General features: G+C 43.6%; 1 protein-coding gene across 3 annotated transcripts in view; it reads right to left on the bottom strand.

The window, feature by feature from the left end:
• The window catches only part of SQOR (sulfide quinone oxidoreductase), a 52,528-nt gene that overhangs the window by 20,108 nt on the left and 12,427 nt on the right, over nt 1-19,993 (bottom strand). For all 3 annotated transcript variants that reach the window (XM_039250080.1, XM_039250079.1, XM_039250078.1), the window contains 2 exons: nt 9,261-9,511; nt 5,987-6,157 (listed from right to left, as the gene is read on the bottom strand). In XM_039250080.1, coding sequence (XP_039106011.1) covers nt 5,987-6,157; nt 9,261-9,494 — 405 coding nt within the window. In that variant the 5' untranslated portion in view covers nt 9,495-9,511. The remainder of the gene's footprint in view (nt 1-5,986; nt 6,158-9,260; nt 9,512-19,993) is intronic.

The following is a 19,993-nucleotide window of genomic DNA, read 5'->3' as shown; positions in this document are numbered from 1 at the left end:
GAAAGAAAGAAAGAAAGAAAGAAAGAAAGAAAGAAAGAGAAAGAAACAGGACTTGTGCTGAAAACTGGAGGTGGAGAATGAGTGTAATGAAAGTCAGGGGCCCAGAAAGGAGAAATGGATTATAATTAATGATCACAATCTTGCAGAGCAGCGGGCTGAGCAGGTCACAAATGAAGAGAGAACTCCAAGACCAGAGAGTACTTGGCTCAGGCTGGGGAGCCACAGGCAGCAAGTCTCTGCAGAGGTCTTGCCCTGGGAGCCAGGAGGCTCAGCTCCAAGGTCACGTCTACAGTGAGGCCTTCCAATGATTCAATCCTCATCCCCACAGGTCCCTTCTGGGAGCTCCCTTAGCACAGTGTACATGACGCTTTATAGCACTGGTGGTGTTATATAGGAGTAATGTCTCCCCCCACTACATTGACTACCCCCAGAAGATATATTCTTCTTTATATTCCTAGAATCTAGCACAGCCACTAAATTAAAGTGAGGAACTCAGTAATGTTGGATGGATGGATGATTTCAGTTATGTATGAAATATATAATTTTTCAAAGTGGACACATAATATGCACACCTTCCTCTGTATGGTTTGTCTATTCATGGAGAGCCGTGCCCTGAAACTCTCTGCTCTGTAGGAAGGTATACCAGGCCCATTAACCACCTGACTATGTTGAGTCTTCAGGGTATGTGAAGTCAGATGGGCCATGGGGTCTGGGCGGGAGGTGATGTTCTACAGGCAAAACATGAACACTGTCAACAATAAAAACCTTTGGTTTGTGTGTGCCCTGACTGCCTAATTAGAGCATAATATTGATTCTTTTTAAAGGTTAGTAGCCAACAAGTTTAAGATTATGGAAAAAATAAAATCATTAAGGGAGAAAAAACCCTAAGAGAGCAGAGAACAAAAAGAAAGCCTCAAGCCTTCTGAATGAATTCAAGACTTGAGGCCAGATGATCTAAATTCTAAGGAATTTCAAAAACTTGTAGACGAGAACTCTGAGCAATTACAGAGAATAGTGCAGACACTGCCAGAAAGCTAAACACAAGCAAATATTCTAATTTTATGTAGGGGAGTGGGGGCAGTAAACTCTGATACTAATAACTCTGTAAATAGGATGTCCTCCCCAGGCTCATCCACTAAATAACCATCTCGTGTGATTTGGGAAAAGAGCTTCAACATAGGTTCACAGATTGCAAACTGCTTTCACTCAGTCAACAGTCAAGAACTATGCTGGCACAGAGTGGGTACTTAATAAGTATTTCCTGGTCGTTGTTTTCATGTGTTCTTTTAAAAATAATAGAAACATTTTTTAAGCATGCACTCTGTGCAGGGCACTGCTCTAAATCCTTCACATTTTGGGGCACCTGGGTGGCTCAGTCAGTTAAAGAAACGACTTCAGCTCAGGTCATGATCTCATGGTTCATGAGCTTGAGCCCAGTGTGGTGCTCTGTGCTGATAGGTCAGAGCCTGGAGCCTGTTTGGATTCTGTTTCAGATTTAGATTCTCTCTCTCTCTGTCTCTGCCCCACTCGTGGTCTCTCTCTCTCTCTCTCAAAAAATAAACAAGTATTAAAACAATTTTTTTTAATTCTTCACATGTTTTAATCCATTTAATTCTCAAAATAACCGATGAGGTAGGTGGTATTATTAGTCCCATTTACACAGATAAAGAAACTGAGACACACAGTTTGTGAGCAAACTATGTTTGCTCACAAATATTTATGGAGCACCTTCTATGTGACAGATATTGTGCCAGGTCCTGGACAGATAACCCTGAACAAGAAAGACACATTTCCTACCCCTCCAAGAACTCAGTCTACTGCGTGAGATAGGTATTATCAGATAATCATACAAATAACTACTAAATCACAGAATGCTGTGAGAGTGTATCAAGGGGATACCGGACCCAGCCCAGTAGGTCAGGGAAGGCTTTCCCGAAGGGGTATATCTAAAGTAAAGCTGAGTAGGAGCTGGCTAGGGAAAGATGTAAACCCATCATGTGAAAATGTCTTGAGGAAGAAGGCCAAGGCATGTGAAATGAAAGGAAAATCTACTGGAGCAGAAATGAGAGAGAGAACAGAACCAGAACCAGGTTAAGTCTGGAGAAGGACAAGGGCCAGTCCACACAGAGCCTATGGGACACATTCCAGACAAACAGACCCTTGCAACAGGGAAGAGTCAGAGACACAATGAGGCTGGATTTCAGCAATCCCTTCAACTCAGCCTTGAAGAAATAGTGAAGTGTAAACTAAGAATAGAATGATTTTGGTAAAGTTTTAGTAAAAGATTTGCTAAAGAATGTTGGCTAATTTATGCACGCTAGAAAAAGCTCTCTAGGGACATGTTACCAAATTAAAACCTTGAACTTAAATGAATCCATCGTAGATAATGGCTAGGGGAAAATGCTAATCGGATGACAGAGTCACAAATCCAAAAGATCCAGGCAAGTTGGGAAGATGATCTAAAATCAACAAGACGATACCTCCCCCATGAGATGTTATATGCATATCTCTCATATCTGGCTATAGCATACTTCATAAAATCTTGGAAGAAAGTTCCACAAGCTTGCAGCAACTTCTTCCTCAGCCCTAAAACAAAACACTGCAACTTTCCTAGAGTCTGAGTCTTACATGCCTAAGCAGGACTCAGAAGTGAGAACGCCCTAGCAGTGTCTTTCATTCTCAAGAGATAAGACAAGTTTATGATTCTTAAGATATGCACAAACCCAAACACAAAGGACTCTGAGACATACATGTAATATGAAGGGGTCTAATCAAGGAGGCAGGCGCTGCTGTACCAAAGACATGATATAAAATGTTGGGGACAGGTGTCCTGGCCCCAGGAGCAGTGAACTGGCAGAGGAAATGAGCCCCAACGCTCAACCTTGTGAACTATGAATAATCTTCTGTTTAATTTTGTCTATTCTCCTAGAGACACTGGAGAAAATAAGTTCATCAACAGGGAGAAATTAATAATTTTTAAGTATGTATGTATATATATATGATATATACTATATATACATCATATTCTATGTATAATATAGATATAGAACATATATATTCTAATCCATTACATATTTCCATATCCACATATATATGGAAAAAGCCTGACTTGACATTAGGTTATGTGAAAAACGACCCAGAAGTTTGAACTGACCTCAAGCCCAGCATGAATCAGCACTGTGGTAACCGCCTGCTAAAAAGGCAAATGCTAACTTGGGCTATATCCAGTTGTGGGAGAGAATGATCTCACTCTATTCTGGGCTGTTCTATAAATTTGCCTACTCTTCTAGGCAACCCCTTTTATGGGGGCACCGACAAGCTCAATGATGTCCAAAGCAGGATAGAGAGAACAGTGAGGGAACTGGAGGCCACGAAACAGTAGAAAGAGTTGAAGAAAGTGGAGATGGGGCATAAATCTACCTGAAGAATAAATTTACACAGATGATAAGAGCCATATTCAAGTAGTTGAAAGGTTCTTCCACAGAAAAGAAAAGATAGTCTTGGCCAGGCTACAGGGTAAAACAAGGAAAAAGAAAGGTATTAAGGCCAATAACACTGTGGGGGTCCAACAAAGAATAGGAAGGTAGTTACAGAAAGATGGATTCTGACTCATTAAAGGCAGAACTCTCATATAACCTTTCTAAAAAATGGAGAGGGATCACTTGTTGTCAGAGAGCTCCTTGACCCGGGGACATGTAAATATCAGCCCATTTTAAATTCAACCCCTCCCTCACATACCCCAGTCTCAATTACTCTGCTCTATTTTTATTAATACTCATCACCTTCTAACACACTATATAACTTACTTATTATGTCTATCAGTTATTGGATGCCCTCCCCCACCTTAATATAAAATCCAGGACAGTAAGGATTTTTGTTTCTTTTTGTTCACTCATGCCTAAAACTGTATCTAGCTTATAGAAGATGCTTAATAGGGGCACCTGGCTGGCTCAGTCAGTAGAGCATGTGACTCTTGATCTCAGAGTCATGAGTTTGACCCCACATTGGGCATAGGGCTTATGAAAGAAGGAGGGGAGGGGAAGGGAGGGAAGGGAAGGGAAGAGGAGGGAGGGAAGAAGCAGGAAGAGGAAGGAGGGGAGGGGAGGGGAGGGGAGGGGAGGGAAGGGAAGGGAAGGGAAGGGAAGGGAAGGGAAGGGAAGGGAAGGGAAGGGAAGGGAAGGGAAGGGAAGGGAAGGGAAGGGAAGGAGAAGGAGAAGGAGAAGGAGAAGGAAAGAAGCACCTGGGTGACTCAGTTAAGCTTTCAATTCTTGATATCAGCTCAGGTCATGATTGAGCCCCGAGTCAGACTCTGTGCTGAGCATGGAGCCTGCTTGGGATTCTCTCTCTCCTTCTCTCTCTGCCCCTCCCCCTCTCGCTCACATCCAATCATGCTTGCACTCTCTCTGTCAACATAGAAAAGACACTTATTAATTATTTGTGGGAAGAGGAAGGCAGGCAGGTAGGCAGGCAGGCAGACAAGCAGACTGGCTGGCTAGAAAGCCAAGGATCAATGATGCTGTAAGGCAGGTACTCCTGATCCAGGTTTAGAAAACAGCTACAAAGAATCTCTAAACTCAATGAAATTAAATCAAAATTTAGTATGTATATGAATTTTCTAGACAGGGCTTATTATCAGATGTTCAGAAAGATCCATAATCCAAGGAAGGGTTACAAACTCTGGTCGCCAATGAGCCGCTACTTAGAGGAAGGGACTGGACTTGAAAACCTTCAGATCCCTACCAACTTCCAGATTCTATGGTTCTGTGAAAATGCCAGACTGCACCGCCTGCCACAGTCCTGAGCTCGGCAGCAGATGAGAGGACATGAGACTGCAGATGCCTTCTAAGCCTGTCACCTCACCATCCTGCTCTCATCCCCTCAGTCAAACACGGGGACTTTGATCTCTAGGTGTTGGGAGGAGACTTTAAATGGTACTGAGCACCTAAGAGCCTCAAGCTCTAGCCACAGAAAATCTTCTTAGCCCTGGTACAATCCAGACTCACACGGTCCCTCATCACTCTGGCAGAGCAAACCCTAGTGTAACTGGGATGGATAGTTTCCAACATCCCCTTCCTCTGGGAGGTCAGCTGTCAGGTAAAGAAGCTGGCTGTTTCAAAGGTAAAAGAAGGGAGGTGCCTGCTATCTTAACATGTAGCAGTAGTGTTTGTTGAATAAACATTCAGATGCAAGATACTGTACCAAGCAACCGAGCAACAGTGGGTGTTCAACAAACACATGTCTTAGTTGTTCATTTATTCAGCACCACTGAGTCCTTCTGTCTACCCCATCTTCCATTCACCACATGCTTTCCCACCACATGCAGTATCAACACACACATCCATGAACACACTTTCTTTTTTTTTTATTCTTTTTCATGTTTTATTATGTCTTCTTTAATGAACACCTTTCTTTTTTTTTTTTTTTTTTTTTTTTTTTTACAAATAGTTTATTGTCAAATTAGTTTCCACATAACACCCAGTGCTCATCCCCACAAGTGTCCTCCTCCATGCCCCTCCCCCCCTCCCCCCCACATCCATCAGTCCTCAGTTTTTGTCAGCATTCAAGAGTCTCTCATGGTTTGCCTCTCTCCCTTTCCCCCACCATTTCCCCCCTTCTTCTCCCCCTTGTTCCTCCGTCAAGTTCCTCCTAATCCTCCTCTACGTGCAAACATATGATATTTGTCCTTCTCTGTCTGACTTATTTCGCTCAGCATAACACCCTCAAGGTCCATCCATGTTGCTACACATGGCCAGATTTCATTGATTCTCATTGCCATGTAGTATTCCATCGTATAGATAAACCACATCTTCTTGATCCATTCATCTGTTGATGGACACTTAGGCTCTTTCCATGTTTTAGCTATTGTGGAGAGTGTGAACACACTTTCATATATGTTGCTCTCTCTCCATGAAACTCTCTAGTTTGGTAATGGCTGTGCGTTAACACAAAAACTGATTAACAAAAGCCAAAGGAGCCCAGTAGTTACCTCTTTGCCATTGTCTGTGTGGATGCAGTTCTTGTCTGGGTTCAGCTCAGTCACTCTGGCTTTGATCCATTCTACTCCAGATGGTATCACACTCGCAGTGGGACGGCCTGATGAGGATAACTGTTTGGCACCAGCACCCACCAGTGTCCAGATTGGCTGGTAGAAATGTCTCTGAGAAACAAAGCATTGGAGATTCAAAGGGTTAAAGTTAAAGGCACATGAGCTAGACTCTCAATTTTTCCCTTCCCACCCTTGGATCATTGTACATAGAAGCCTTAGAAGGTGAGTTCTGCCCTCCCCATTGGTATCTCCCAATATGTTAAGCTCTGAAAGGCAGTCACCCAACATAAGAATTCTGCCAAGATTGGGGCGCCTGGGTGGCTCAGTCGGTTAAGTGTCCGACTTTGGCTCGGGTCATGATCTCATGCTTCGTGGGTTCGAGCCCCACGTCAGGCTCTGTGCTGACAGGTAGCTCAGAGCCTAAAGCTTGTTTCAGATTCTGTGTCTCCCTCTCTCTCTCTCTGACCCTCCCCTGCTCACGCTCGCTCTCTCTCTCAGAAATAAACTAAAAAAAATTAAAAACAAAAAGAATTCTGCCAAGATCATAAAGAAATAGCCATCAACTGTGTTTCATGACCATTGTACTATTTATTGCTCAAAGTTGATTTGGTGCTTAACATGTACATGTTATATATACATGCATACATACATATATATTATGGGTACATTTATATACACAGACATAAAGGAAAATTAAGCCTAGAAGCCTAAATATGGTTCCTTAGAAGCATCCGGAGACTACACTAAGTCTGGAAAGTTTACAACCATTTTTGAGGAGTCTCAAAACTTCTTTTTTTTTCATTAAAATAAGTTTTTTTAGTATTTATTTTTAAGAGAGAGGGGAGAGGCCAAGATAGACGGAGACACAGAATATGAGCTCCAGGCTCCAAGCTGTCAGCATAGAGCCCGATGTGGGGCTCAAACTTGTCAACAATGAGATCATGACCTGAACCAAAGTCCGGCACTTAACCAACTGAGCCACCCCTTAAAACCTCTTTAACTTTCAACTGTGTTTCCCAAGCGCATGGAGGACTACAGACATTCCCTCTCAGCCCCGGTACCCCGTCCTCTGCTCTCTAAGGCTTTACACCCGAAGCCAGTAGGCACCAGATCCTACCTTCTAATGCCAAATTTCCACTGTGTCCTGGAATTTTCTTGCTTCAGATGGTCCTCTCTTGATCTAAGTTAGTTTTGAAAGTTCTAGACTCATGGGCAAAGGGCAGATTGGTTTCTGAGAATCCCAAGATACTCATGGAGTGGCCTGGGGGACCAAGAACTCTCAACACTGTCAGAATGCCTCAAACTGGCTGAACAGAGTTCCCAGACACAGAGCAATAAAGAGGATATGAAAAATGGCTTTGCAATCCTCCTGCAGCCAGTAATGGATGTGATCAAAGACAAGGGGAACAGACGTCTCCAATGGTGAGAACTCATTGATTTCAACTCCATCTTGAACAGAAAAAGGAATAAAAATACAAGTCCAGACTCTTTTTTTAGACTACAAACAAGCATCAGCTCCACCAACAACAATGCAGGACACAGGAGGGAAAGTACCCAACCTCTGAGTCCCTGGCAGCACCTTTGAGAGACTCCTGTCTCGAACTTCCTCTTGGAGAAGGACAGCCATAATTCTGGCCTCCTGAACTGTGCCCAGTGTTTCAGAAAAGCCCTCATACAAAGAGTAGCCCCAATGGGAGACGTGCCCTTGGCTTAGCTATAATACACCACAGGTCCCTGACAGAGCTCTCAGATCACTGTCATTTAAAACACTATCCTGGGGTACCTGGGTGGCTCACTCCGGTAGGTGTCTGACTTTGGCTCAGATCACGATCTCATGGTTTGTGAGAGCCCTGCATTCCTCTCTGCACTGACAGCACAGAGCCTGCTTTGGATCCTCTGTCTCCCTCTCTCTCTGCCCATCCCCAGCTTGCTCTTCCTCTCTCAAAAATAAACATTAAAAAAAATTTTTTTTTAACATGGAACCTAATCAGTCACTTTAAAAAGGAAAATGGTAGAGCACACCCTCTCTAGTCCACTCCCAGACCACAGCACACAGTCTGAGGTTACAACAAAGCCCTGGGCAGTGTACAGGGACTGGGGAGAGTCCTTGAAAAGGGGTGTGCTTTTCTTGACTTACCTTCCCCATCAAACAGGATTTGTATCCATTTCGCTTCCCTCCCAAGGACACAGCTTCCAATGGGTATACACGTAGTACCTTAGGAAACCTTAGGCAAACCTCCAAAAATCTGGAATCTTTTTTCTGAAGCTTCTGGACCATCTTAAAATGCTGTACATGAAATAGTGCCTTACGAACACTTCCCCACTTCCTTCCTGGTATCTCTATCTTTTTCTGCTTTGTTATCTATGTGTAAACCCTTGTACTTAAATTTCCCAAACCCATTAACACCTTTCCCAGAGGCCTCCCTGTCCCTCAACTCATCACCTGTTCTGCAGACTAGAACAGAGAAAGGAAAGTACAATGAATGGCCACTGATTTTCCTCTGGACACTAGGTTGGAATTGGGAGGCATTTATGGGTTGAACGGTCTCTCCCTAAAAGAGATATTCAAGTCTTCACTCCAGTACCTGTGAATGTGATCTTATTTGGAAATAGGGCAGGTGTAATCAAGTTAAGATGAAGTTAGACTGGATTAGAGTGGGCCCTAAATCAAAAGACTGGTGTCCCTATAAAAAAGCCATAAGAAGACACTAAAGAGCCATAGAGAGAAGGCCATGTGAAGACGGAGGAAGAGATTGGAGTGAAGCAGCTATAAGCCAAGGCATGCCAAGAATGGTCCACAACCATCAGAAGCGAGGAGAGGCCTAGGACCAACTCCCTCTTCCCTCCACAGCCTTTAGAAGGAGCATGACCCTACTGACACCTTAGCCTCCAGAACTGTGAGCAAAAAAATCTACTGTGTTAAGCTACAAAGTTTGTGATAATTTGTTATGGCAATGCTTAGAAACTAATACAGAGAAGACCATAAAAGCCTAGATCTCTCTCTCTCTTTCTCTTTCTCTCTCTCTCTCTCCTCCTCTAACCACCTTCTCCCAGTCCTTTTAGATGGCCTGCTTTTTGTGTCCAGAAGGAGAAGCACTAATCCAGGAACAGGACAACACAGTGCCTAAAATCCTTCCTCTCCCTCCCCCCCCCCCCCCCAAACACACAGGTGCACGTGCACATGCCCTCATGCACTCACAACGGAGAGACTTACCTCACTGGGCTCAACAATGGCCACATTCTCTGCACCCACTTTCCTCTTCATGCGAGCAGCCATGGTGATCCCACCGCTGCCCCCACCTAGTACCAGCACTTCATAGTGGTTCTTGGCTGAAAGGCCGGCCCCTGTGTGCAGCTGAAGTGGGCCAGCCTGCTGAGTGCCCAGCCTGAGGAAGCAGGCAAAGAGCCGGGCCCGGGGGCCAGATACCACAGTGGCCAGTGGGGTCATCTTCACGCTGGATCAGGCTGGAAAGGAGCAGACAAGGCTGTGTGTAAGGCAGGGACCCCTACGGGACCAAACCATTTTCTTTCAGGGAGAAAAGGGAGACTGGTAACTGACCAGCTCTAGTTGGTTCCCACCATCTGCTCTCAAGACCATCTTCCCATCTGGCTGTGGTCAAAAGTCTCCTGGGAACACTCCACTGACAGCTAACAATTGGCTAAGCTTTCCATTTCTCTCCCTCCTTCTTTCAGGAACCCTAGGACTTTTGTTGAACCAGACAGGACTTACTTTTTAAGTTCTCTCTAATAGTTTGCCAAACTGGGGTATCGGGTGGCTCAGTCAGTTAGGCATCTGATTCTTGGTTTTGGCTCAGGGTCATGATCTCACTTTTCATGAGACCAAGCCCCACACTGGGCTCTGTGCTGACAACAAAGAGCCCACTTGGGATTCTCTCTCTCCCTCTTTCTCTGCCTCTCCTCTGCTCACTCACTCTCTCTCAAAATAAATAAACTCTAAAATAATAACATTAATAATTAGCCTACACCTCTCCTTGTCCAACCACAAACCTAGAGTGCCACCCATTCCCTTCTCGGAAACACTCCATAACTGTTTCTTTGACCTTTGCACCCATCAAAGATGTAGGAGAACAGAGACACATCTGTAAAATTCCTTGCCCTAAAGGGCACCCGAGATCTTGATGGAACAGAAACAGTCCAGAAGAAACCCACCTTCTGCAACCCAGAGTTCAGAGCAAGGTAACTGAGGCCGTGGGCCCCACTCAGAGGCCTCCTGGCTCCACTTGCTCACGGACATGCAATGTCATCAAATCACTGGCCGTGCGTAAGCAAAAGCCCTCTGCACCCTTGGTAATTTCAACTAGATGATTACAAAGCCATAAAAGGAGCCCTACCTGGTATCATAAAGTTATGTTTTACGTAAAGACTCTGTACACGTTGCTGACCAGTCTTTTATTATGTCCAATCCAGTCAACAGTCTCCCCTTCCCAGTTCCCCCCAGAGACTTTACCTTTAGGGAAACATGTGTCTGTGCTGAGCAGGTAGTGCTGTGGCAGTGAAAGAGTGAAGGCTTCTCAGAAACTGCAGAATGGGCCCTACACCTTGGGCACCACCTACCTGTATAACTTGCAGGGCCCAGACTCAAAATATCACCCTCTCTGGGTATTCCGCTGCCCCAAATCCCACCATCAAGTTCAGTCCTCTGGGTTCAACAATGCCCCAGGAACCCTTTATTAAAATGCAGACACCCAGCTGGGGGATAACACTTCCAGCTGCTGAGGTCACCAACTTCTTGGTGGGAACAATTTAATGCTACGATTTTCCCCCAGCAAAAGAAGAGGAAGGTTACACAATGGGATGAAACAAAGCCAAGAGGGGGAAAGGATGTGAAAGGAAGCAAGAAAGGCTCTGGAGGAGGGAGAAATGACCTAGTGGGAAGGAGGAGCCAAGTGCTGATTTAACTTGAGAATGAACTATTCTAGGGTTTGAGTACTCCTCCCCACACATAACTTCCAAGTGAGAGAGGTGGGGGCATTTGGGTGCTCACAGAAGGTGGGGCAGGCTTATAAACTGTAGCTAAAAGTTTCAAATCAGTATGACCCTTCTAGAAAATAACATTTCTCATCCGTTGTCCCTGCGTTTCCATTTCTGGGATTCCAGGCTAAGGAAATAACCTCTAACGCTAAAGAAGAAAAACATTTACAAAAGTATTTCTCACAGATTCATTCCTAATATGGTGAACCCTCAGTTAAGTGGTTTGTGGATTGGATCTGAGTACATCCTGATTACAGAAAAAAACTACAGGCTCCACATTGGCCAGGGGAGGCTCGGGGCCCAGACAGTTTTAACTGACATGAATTGATGACTGACTCAATTTAATATGGTAGGGAGGGGCAGGGAATAGCAGTCTGAGAGTAAAAACATCAGGGAGAAAGGTTAAGTATGGTTATATAAGATAATGGGCGATTTTGATTTCTTCTGCTTTTCTGTGTTTTATAAAATGTGTACCATAAAAATATATTAATGTTATAATAAAATCTTTATTTTGATAAGTAATATGTATTAAGTCCTTTCCACAAGCATGTAATTTGTGAGCTGGATGCCCTTATCATCTCCATTTTATAGATGATAAAATCAAGCCAGGGAGCAGTTAAGTGATTTCCTCAAGACGATATTGTCCATAAGTGGTGGCCATGATTTGAACCTAGGCACTTTGGTGCCACTGCCTGTGTTTTAAACCACTGTACTCTACTGTCTCTCTGATACTTACCCACAGCAACAAAATGCTGCCCATGTGATGATGTTAAAGGGAAAAAATCCAGATATATTTTCCACGCTTCCCAGAGAAGGGAAACTATTTTTTATGGTACTGACACCTAAATATTAATGTTTTGATGTAACTATAATTGATTTTTTTCCTTTTCTTTGCGTGTGTTTTTCTCAGGTGTTCTTTAATGAACTCCAGATTTCAAATTTTAAAAATCACTCAATTTGATTTTTTTTTAAATGACTGAGGAGTGGAAGAAACCACCAAGTTGGATGTTGCTGTTTGGTAGTGAAAGATGTTTTATGGTGAATAGACAGTTGTTACATCCTGCCTTTTCATATTATCCACAAAATGACAGATTAACAGCAAAACTCTTCACTTCCCAGAAGAGAGAAACCATTTCTTCATGGTCTTGACACTACATCTTAAAACGCCATGGAAAGGGTTAAACAATAATGATCTAGAAGGAGGCCTGGCTAAGTTCCTGGTTTCCAGCCACTCCATCCAACGTCATTTAACCTTCTCATTCCCTTCCAGCCTAACACGCCACAGTTTTTCTCTTGAAAGAGAGAGTTCACGCAAATATTTCCCTCATTCAGCCATGAAAGCTAGTTCTATTTTATTCCAGCAGCTATCCATAGCCTGTTTCTGGATTCAGTATTTATAAACACAAAGTCCTCTCAAACAGTTTTATCAACTTCATTAAAAACAGTCATCAAACAGAATGTCAGGGGGATTGATTCCATAAAAACTGCTGAACAAGATTCTAATAACTTCTGTGTTAGTGAGCACATGGAAGTGCTGGGGGCAGGGGTCGCTACCAGGAAGCTCCCTACCACCCACCCCGACCCCCGTACCTGTGCTCTCTTCAACCTGGCTGTTTCTGTGTTGTAATAAACTTTATAATAAACTGGTAAGCATAAGTAAAGTGTTGTCCTGAGTTCTGTGTATCATTTTAGTGAACTGTGAAACCTTAAAAGGTGGGGATCATGGGAACCCCCAATTTTGCAGTCAGCCAGATAAAATGTGGGTCCCCTGGGACCCCATTTGCAGCTGACATCTGAAGTGGGGTCGGTCTTACGAAGCTGAGCCCTTACCCTGTGGGGTCTGATTTAACTCTGGGAATTAACATCAGCATTGAACTGCTGGACACCCACTTGGTGTCAGAGAATTGACTGGGGTTGGAAAAACCATACATTTGGTGTTAGGAGTGGTGTTATATAACGTTACTCAGGAACCAATAAGAAGGTCTGACATTGACCTAAATCAAGCCTATAGCAACAACCAAAAAAAAAAAAAAAAAACCAGACAGCTGAAGCAAAAGCCACACAATCTTAACCAGAAAGCAAACAGAAAAGAAAAGGCCAGACCTGACCCTGTAGTCATCAGAAAAGAAACAGATAATATCTGTCTACCAAATAACTAAGAAGCACAAATCTAATATGATTTCTAAGTTTCTTGAGAAGGTAGCCTGAAACTGGTGAGGTTAAGAAATAAGAATTAACCCTCTCTCTCTCTAAAATAAATAAAATGGGGAAAAAAGTGTTTTTAAGGGGCACCTGGATGCTTCACTTGGTTGAGCATCTGACTCTTGATTTTGGCTCAGGTCACGATCCCAGGGTCATGGGATCAAGCTCCGCACAAAGCCTGCTTAAGATTCTCTCTCAATCTCTCAATCTCTTCCCCCGCCCCGCCCTGTCTACCCCTTCCCTCAACATATACACTCTCTCTCTGTCTCTAAAATAAATAAATTTTTTAATAAAAAAAAGAAATAAGAATTAACTCCCAATGATACAGAAGAATGCAGCCACTTTATCTCTACATTCTTAAGAGGTGAAACACACACTTTAAAAAAAATAAGGCAGGGCACCTGGGTAGCTCAGTCGGTTAAGCGTCCAACTTCGGCTAAGGTCATGATCTCACAAGTTCGTGGGTTCGAGCCCCGCGTCGGGCTCTGTGCTGACAGCTAGCTCAGAGCCTGGAGCCTGTTTCAGACTCTGTACCTCCCCTGCTCACCCTGTCTCTCTCTCTCTCTCTCTCTCTCAGAAATAAATAAGACGTTAAAAAAAAAAAATAAGGCAAATTTAACTTTCATTTCACATGTGCATGCAACAGATTTTATAATTAAATAATTTCATGATTTGAAGTTAGATAAACATTCTTCAGCTAATCCTAAATCAATTGAATGCCTCCTTTGAGAGATCAAAATAAATGCTCTGCCGTATCTGTAGTCTAACCAGCAAAGTACAGTCCCTCTGACTGAAAAGAGAAGACCGTCGGCATCTCCTCCTCATGTTACTGGCCGCTGGCTGCAGGCCGCGATCCAAACAAGTCCTTTGGCCTCCACGCTTTCCCACTGCTGGCCCTGCTTGCACAGGCAGTGCAGACCACCCGTGTCAAAATCTCCCTAATCTTATGCCACGTGACATGCCACTGGCTGGGTGTCAGTTAGGACACCTGGCTGAGTTCAAACAGCGGGCCTCTAAGTAAGGATTATTCAGAGCATTCTTAATGAAAGATCCATCAGGCCAGCAAGGCTTGTAGTAAACCTTTCAGCTACTTTTGCTCTTGAGGAAACAGCGTGTCTCTGCATGGTTCACAATTATTTTACCTCAAGCCGACATGACACCAGGCAGGGCCCTCCTTGCTTTGGGTTTCAATAGCCACGAAGCCAACCTTCAACTTGTCGGCTCCGTAGAACACTTCCAAAATCAAAGCAAAAACTAGATAATGAATAGCCTCCAGCTCTGGCCACCCACCCTGTTCCCCCCACCGTACCTCTTGGCCTCCGGCTTCCCTGGGCCAAACTTACTCTGAGCTGTTTTGTCCCGATGGTCTGAATCCCTGTGGGTCCGAGTCTCTGAGACACAAGCAAGCCTTGTCCAGGCAACACGGGCGGGGCTCTCCCCTAGTGCCCAGGTGGTAAGACGCTTGGGAGGCTCCTCCTCCCCCATCTGCTCCTCCCCCTTGGGCCTTCAAGGCTTATTTACTTAAGTCATCCCTAAGGCTATCATCAGTTACATCTCTCAACCAAATTACTTCCAGAAGTCAGGATTTGATAGGAAAACGTGGGGAGAAACTGTCATAATAATAACATTTACTGAGTATTTACTAGTTGTACTTTACTTACACCGTCTCAGAGATTCCTTAGGATAACTTTGTAAAAGAGACATTAGTATCCCCATTTTACAGATGAGAACATTGAAGTTTATTATAAGGTTAGAGAACTTACCTACAGTAACATCACTAATTTAAGCAGCAGAGTTTAATTCAAATTGACTCTTCTGTTGAGTGTTCTCACAGGGTTAGACCTAAGAGATAGTTGAGGGAACATGCCTCACAGCAGAATTCTATTTATGTTCAAACTTAAAGTAACTTCTCTCCCTATGGAGAGGGATGGGAAGGAATCTACAAATTGAAAAGTAAAAAAAAATTACATTTCTTGAGGAGGGGTGAGATACAACTATAGTACTGATATAATTTTTAAGAGCCCTTATCTTTTAGAAATACATACTGAAATTCTCACAATTGAAATGATTTGGAATTTGCTTAAGGCGGAGTAGGTAGGAGCTTAGAAGACACAAGATTGGCCCTGAGTTGATAATAACTTGAAGCCAACTAAGGATACATGAGGGCATTCCCTGTGGGTGTGTATTTTTGTATATACCAAAAAATTTCCACAATAAAAAATGGGTGCCTGAATGTCAGTCAGCTGAGTGTCCAACTCTTGCTTTTGGCTCAGGTTGTGACCTCATGGTTCATGAGTTGGAGCCCCACATTGGGCTCCACGCTGACAACACAGAGCCTGTTTGGGATTCTCTCTCTCCCTCTCGCAGTCTCTCTGCCTCTCAAAATAAACAAATAAACTTTAACAGCAAAAAACAAAAATTAAAAACTAGTGTGTCAGAGTGGGCAGTGACTTTGCTCTTTGGTCACTGAAATGGTAAGTTGTGGGCATATTTCAAGTAATAGCAAGATAACAGAAATACAGGTAATAGCAACACAATTATAATCATGCTTCCCTCCCACATGCACATAGCTGTACAATTCACAGGGCCCACACCTGAACCTGCATGGGAGATACGGATACCACTTCACAGATGGGCAAACTGAGGCTCAGAGAGGCAAGGTGAGCCTCCAAAACTCACACAATGAGTCAGCACCAGGGCTGGAGCCTTGAGGGGTCCTTTAAGTGAACAGAAGCTTTTTCTGCACACCCCCTGGGGTAGCCATGTAGGCAATAGCCAGAGCGCGCAGTTCAGAGGAGAAGAGGGACCTTCTCCCAGCTCCAGATCCTCGGACAGCGTCTGTGCTGGGCTGGGCACAAGAATCCTGCAACCCCAAGTGGCCGCACATACTGTCTCCCAGAGGGTCAGGACTCCAGTCTTGGCTTTATGGTCATTGAAGCCTATGCAATTTAGGGACCGAAATTACAAATACAAAATTAGATATGAGAGTTAATATTAACTTTGAATGAGAAAATAAATCACAATAAATGTCTGAATTCTTGGTGATTCAAGACTCTTCTGATCTCTCTTTGAGGTGATTTGTCAGGAACACAAGCACAGAAATACTTCCTGATTACAGCCTGGCTACCCCTCCCCTCCGGGAACTCCCCGCTCCACACGCAGGAGGACCTCTACCAGAGATGGGTCCAGAAGCTCGAACTCTATTTGCTTCTGGGTAAATCCACATCTAGTGCCTACAGCATTCCTTTAGAGCACGCTGCCTGCCTACCCGCTCTGGGACTCACAACTAACCCGCTCTGGGACTCACAACTAACCCGCTCTGGGACTCACAACTAGCCAGTCTCTCCTTCTACCAGTCCTGAATTTGCCAATCTCCCTCCCACTCCTTCCCAACACAACATGGCTTCTTTGAACAATCTGAAGCTACGTCCTGATCCCTACTGTAAAACTGGTCCATCACTGCCCTATAGCACATTCCTAAGTGCCAGGCACTGTGCCGGGCACTTGAGGTGGACACATTATCCTCATTTTACAACTGAAAAAAGTAAGGCTGCAGGAGATAGGTTATATTCTCGAGAGCACACAGCCAATAAGTAAATTAAGCTAAATTAAATTAAATTCTAAAACAAACTATAAAATAAAATAGAATCAGGATTCAACCAGAGGAAACAGAAAAGAGTAAGGAAGAGAACGAAAGCAAACATCAACACTTTCTCTACGACATGGAGAATACTCCTGAGAACTGGCTTACACAATTATGAAAGCAGACAAGTCCAAGATCTACATCAGCAAGCTGGTTCAGTTTCTGTCCAAAGGTCAGCAGGCTCAAGACCCAGGAAGAGCTCATGTCGCAGTTCGAATATAGGCAGGAGAAAACTAACGTCCCAGCTCAAGGCAGGTAGGAAAGATTCTCTGTTAGTGGGAGGGTCAGCCTTTTTGTTCTATTCAGACCTTCACCTGATTGCCCATTGGAAGGGCAATCTGCTTAAGGATTCCTCGAGAGAAAACACCCTCATAGACACACCAGAATAATGTTTGACCAAATGTGCAGGCACCCTGTGGCCCAAGTCACAAATTGATACATAAATCTAACTATCATACCCTCTGACTTAACCTATAAAAGGGCAAATCCAAATCTAGAAAAATCTTAGACTATGACTGGTTACTATGACTGGTTACTATGACTGGATTAGTATCACTTTTGGGTCTCAAGAAAATGTCAAACATTGTCTCATAAATAGTATGGTTCCTTAACATGATCTCATCTTAATCTGAAGGGCATTCAAGTAAATTATGCAGTTATACTTGTGGTACGTGTCAATGGCACTGGATTAGATACGTCGTGAACCTTTCTGGAGGTGTTTGAGTCCTATTGTATTAATAAAGTTTTTAAATTTTTGTATTTTAGGATTGTTTGACATTTGGGGGACTTGCTAATCCTAGAGAGACTGCCATTCCAGTGCTAGCTAACTCCTAAAGAGAGTAAATAACTTGTCTGGGAGCACACCTCTATTATGTAAACCAACCCATGGAGAGCCCATACCCTGAACCCCCTCCTCCATCTAGCTTTCGCACTCCCAAGGGCAGTATTCCTCTGCCCTAATTATTCTAGCGCCAGACATCAGACAACTGGAATAGCACCTACACACCCCAAAGCCCACTAAAATTTATTCAAGTTAGCCAACCCCAAATTTGGTCAGCTCATTCCCCCTGCCTCACTAAAGGTTTGTGGGAGTCTGGGTGGCTCAGTTGGCTAAGCATCAAACTTCGGCTAAGGTCATGATCTTCTGGTTCATGAGTTTGAGCCCACATTGGCTGCCTGCTTCAGATGCTCTGTCCCCTTCGCTCTCTGCCCCTCCCCTGCTTGTACGCATGTGCTCTCTCTCTCTCTCTCCCAAAAATAAACATTTTTTAAAAAAAAATAAAGTGCTTTTCAAAAATAAAAAAACTACAGTATAGTTTTGCCCATGCTTTCCCCTCAACTTTCCTGCCTACTGACCCACCAGGCGCTTCCCCATGTGGCTGCATGGGGTGTATCTTGCTCCTGTTCCTGGGGAACTCTAAGCAACAACTTCTTCCTTCACAGCAGTCATCTCCTGATGTGTTGAAAGACTTTATATGTGTAACAAATTTTTTTTCTCTGCTCCTTCTCCTCACATATCCATTGAACTATCAGGTGGCAGGCATTTAAAAAGCAACTTAATTGCATATTACTGTGGAATGTTATAATTATGTGGGTGATTGGGTCAAATTTTTACAACTGAATAACATAGCTACAGTATAATTTTTTAATGCAATGAATTACTCCAGAAGAACAGAGCACCGGACCTTCCTTTCCTTTGTCACACACTTAGCACCTGCTCTACCAAAATGAGCAATCTTCTCCACCAAGGAAAGTCTTCATTCACATCCTTTTTATCCTTTTCATCTTGATAGAGGGGAAGTGTCATCAGCCAGAGTTCCTCAGAAAGATGTTTAAGGAACAAGTTTTTTTACAGGATATAAATACATGTGCACATTCATACCTCTACTAAATTTGTCTCAGCCCTGCAGTGGCTAAATTTGCAGAGCCAAAAATCAGGAAACATAACCTAAGAGACTTCTTTCACTTACAGATTTATTTCTTGCACAACAGGTCTGCAAATTAAATTATATTTAGCTGTGCTAAATGCGTAAGTGTATCTTTATGGAAAGAGTAGAGTTACATGAAATCTACATGCTGCACATGTTTCCACAAGTGCTCACTGAGAATCTACTGCATATCAGGACCGGTGCTGATGGACAGATACTTCCCCACCCCATTTCTGGTCCTGGTCCCAGTCTATTAGCTTCAGGTGCTAAAGGCAGAACAGCACAGCTTGCCAGCTAATTATAATGTAGGCCAAGAATAAGGTGAGCCAAATTCCAGGGGAAAGTTGTTTTCCTAATAAGATATGATCTAATTTAAACATTAGAATGTTAAAAATAACCTATAAAAAAGCAGAAGATATTTTTTTAAGCTTATCTATTTTGAGAAAGAGTGAGCAGGGGAGGGACAGAGAGAATCTGCACTGTCAGTGTAGAGCCCTACATGGGGCCCAAACCCATGAACCATGAGACCATGACCTGAGCCAGAATCAAGAGTTGGACGCTTACTCAAGGGAATCAAGAGCAAAAATAAATGATTGGGACCTCATCAAGATTAAAAGCTTCTGCACAGCAAAGGAAACAACCCACAAAACTAATAGGCAATCGACGGAATGGGAAAAGATAGTTGCAAATGACATATGAGATAAAGGGTTAATATCCAGAATCTATAAGGAACTCACCAAACTTCACACCCAAGAAACAAACAACCCAGTGAAGAAATGGGCAGAAGATATGAACAGACACCTCTCCAAAGAGGACATCCAGGTGGCCAACAGACACATGAAACGATGCTCAGCATCCCTCCTCATCAGGGAAATACAAATCAAAACCACACTGAGATACCACCTCATGCCAGTCAGAGTGGCTAAAATGAGCAAATCAGAGACCTCTAGATGCTGGCGAGGATGTGGAGAAACGGGAACCCTCCTACACTGTTGGTGGGAATGTAAACGGGTACAGCCCCTCTGGAAAACAGTGTGGAGGTTCCTCAGGAAACTAACAATAGAACTCCCCTAGGACCCAGCAATAGCACTGCTAGGAATTTACCCAAGGGATACAGACATGCTGAGGCATAGGAGCCCATGTACCCCAATGTTCATAGCAGCACTCTCCACAATAGCTAAA

Source organism: Hyaena hyaena, unplaced genomic scaffold (assembly GCF_003009895.1).
Source record: "Hyaena hyaena isolate Hyena2069 unplaced genomic scaffold, ASM300989v1 scaffold_361, whole genome shotgun sequence".
In the NCBI taxonomy this organism is placed as follows: Eukaryota; Metazoa; Chordata; class Mammalia; order Carnivora; family Hyaenidae; genus Hyaena; species Hyaena hyaena.
Note: the sequence above shows the minus strand (reverse complement) of the source record. Positions and strands in the feature narration are given on the sequence as shown.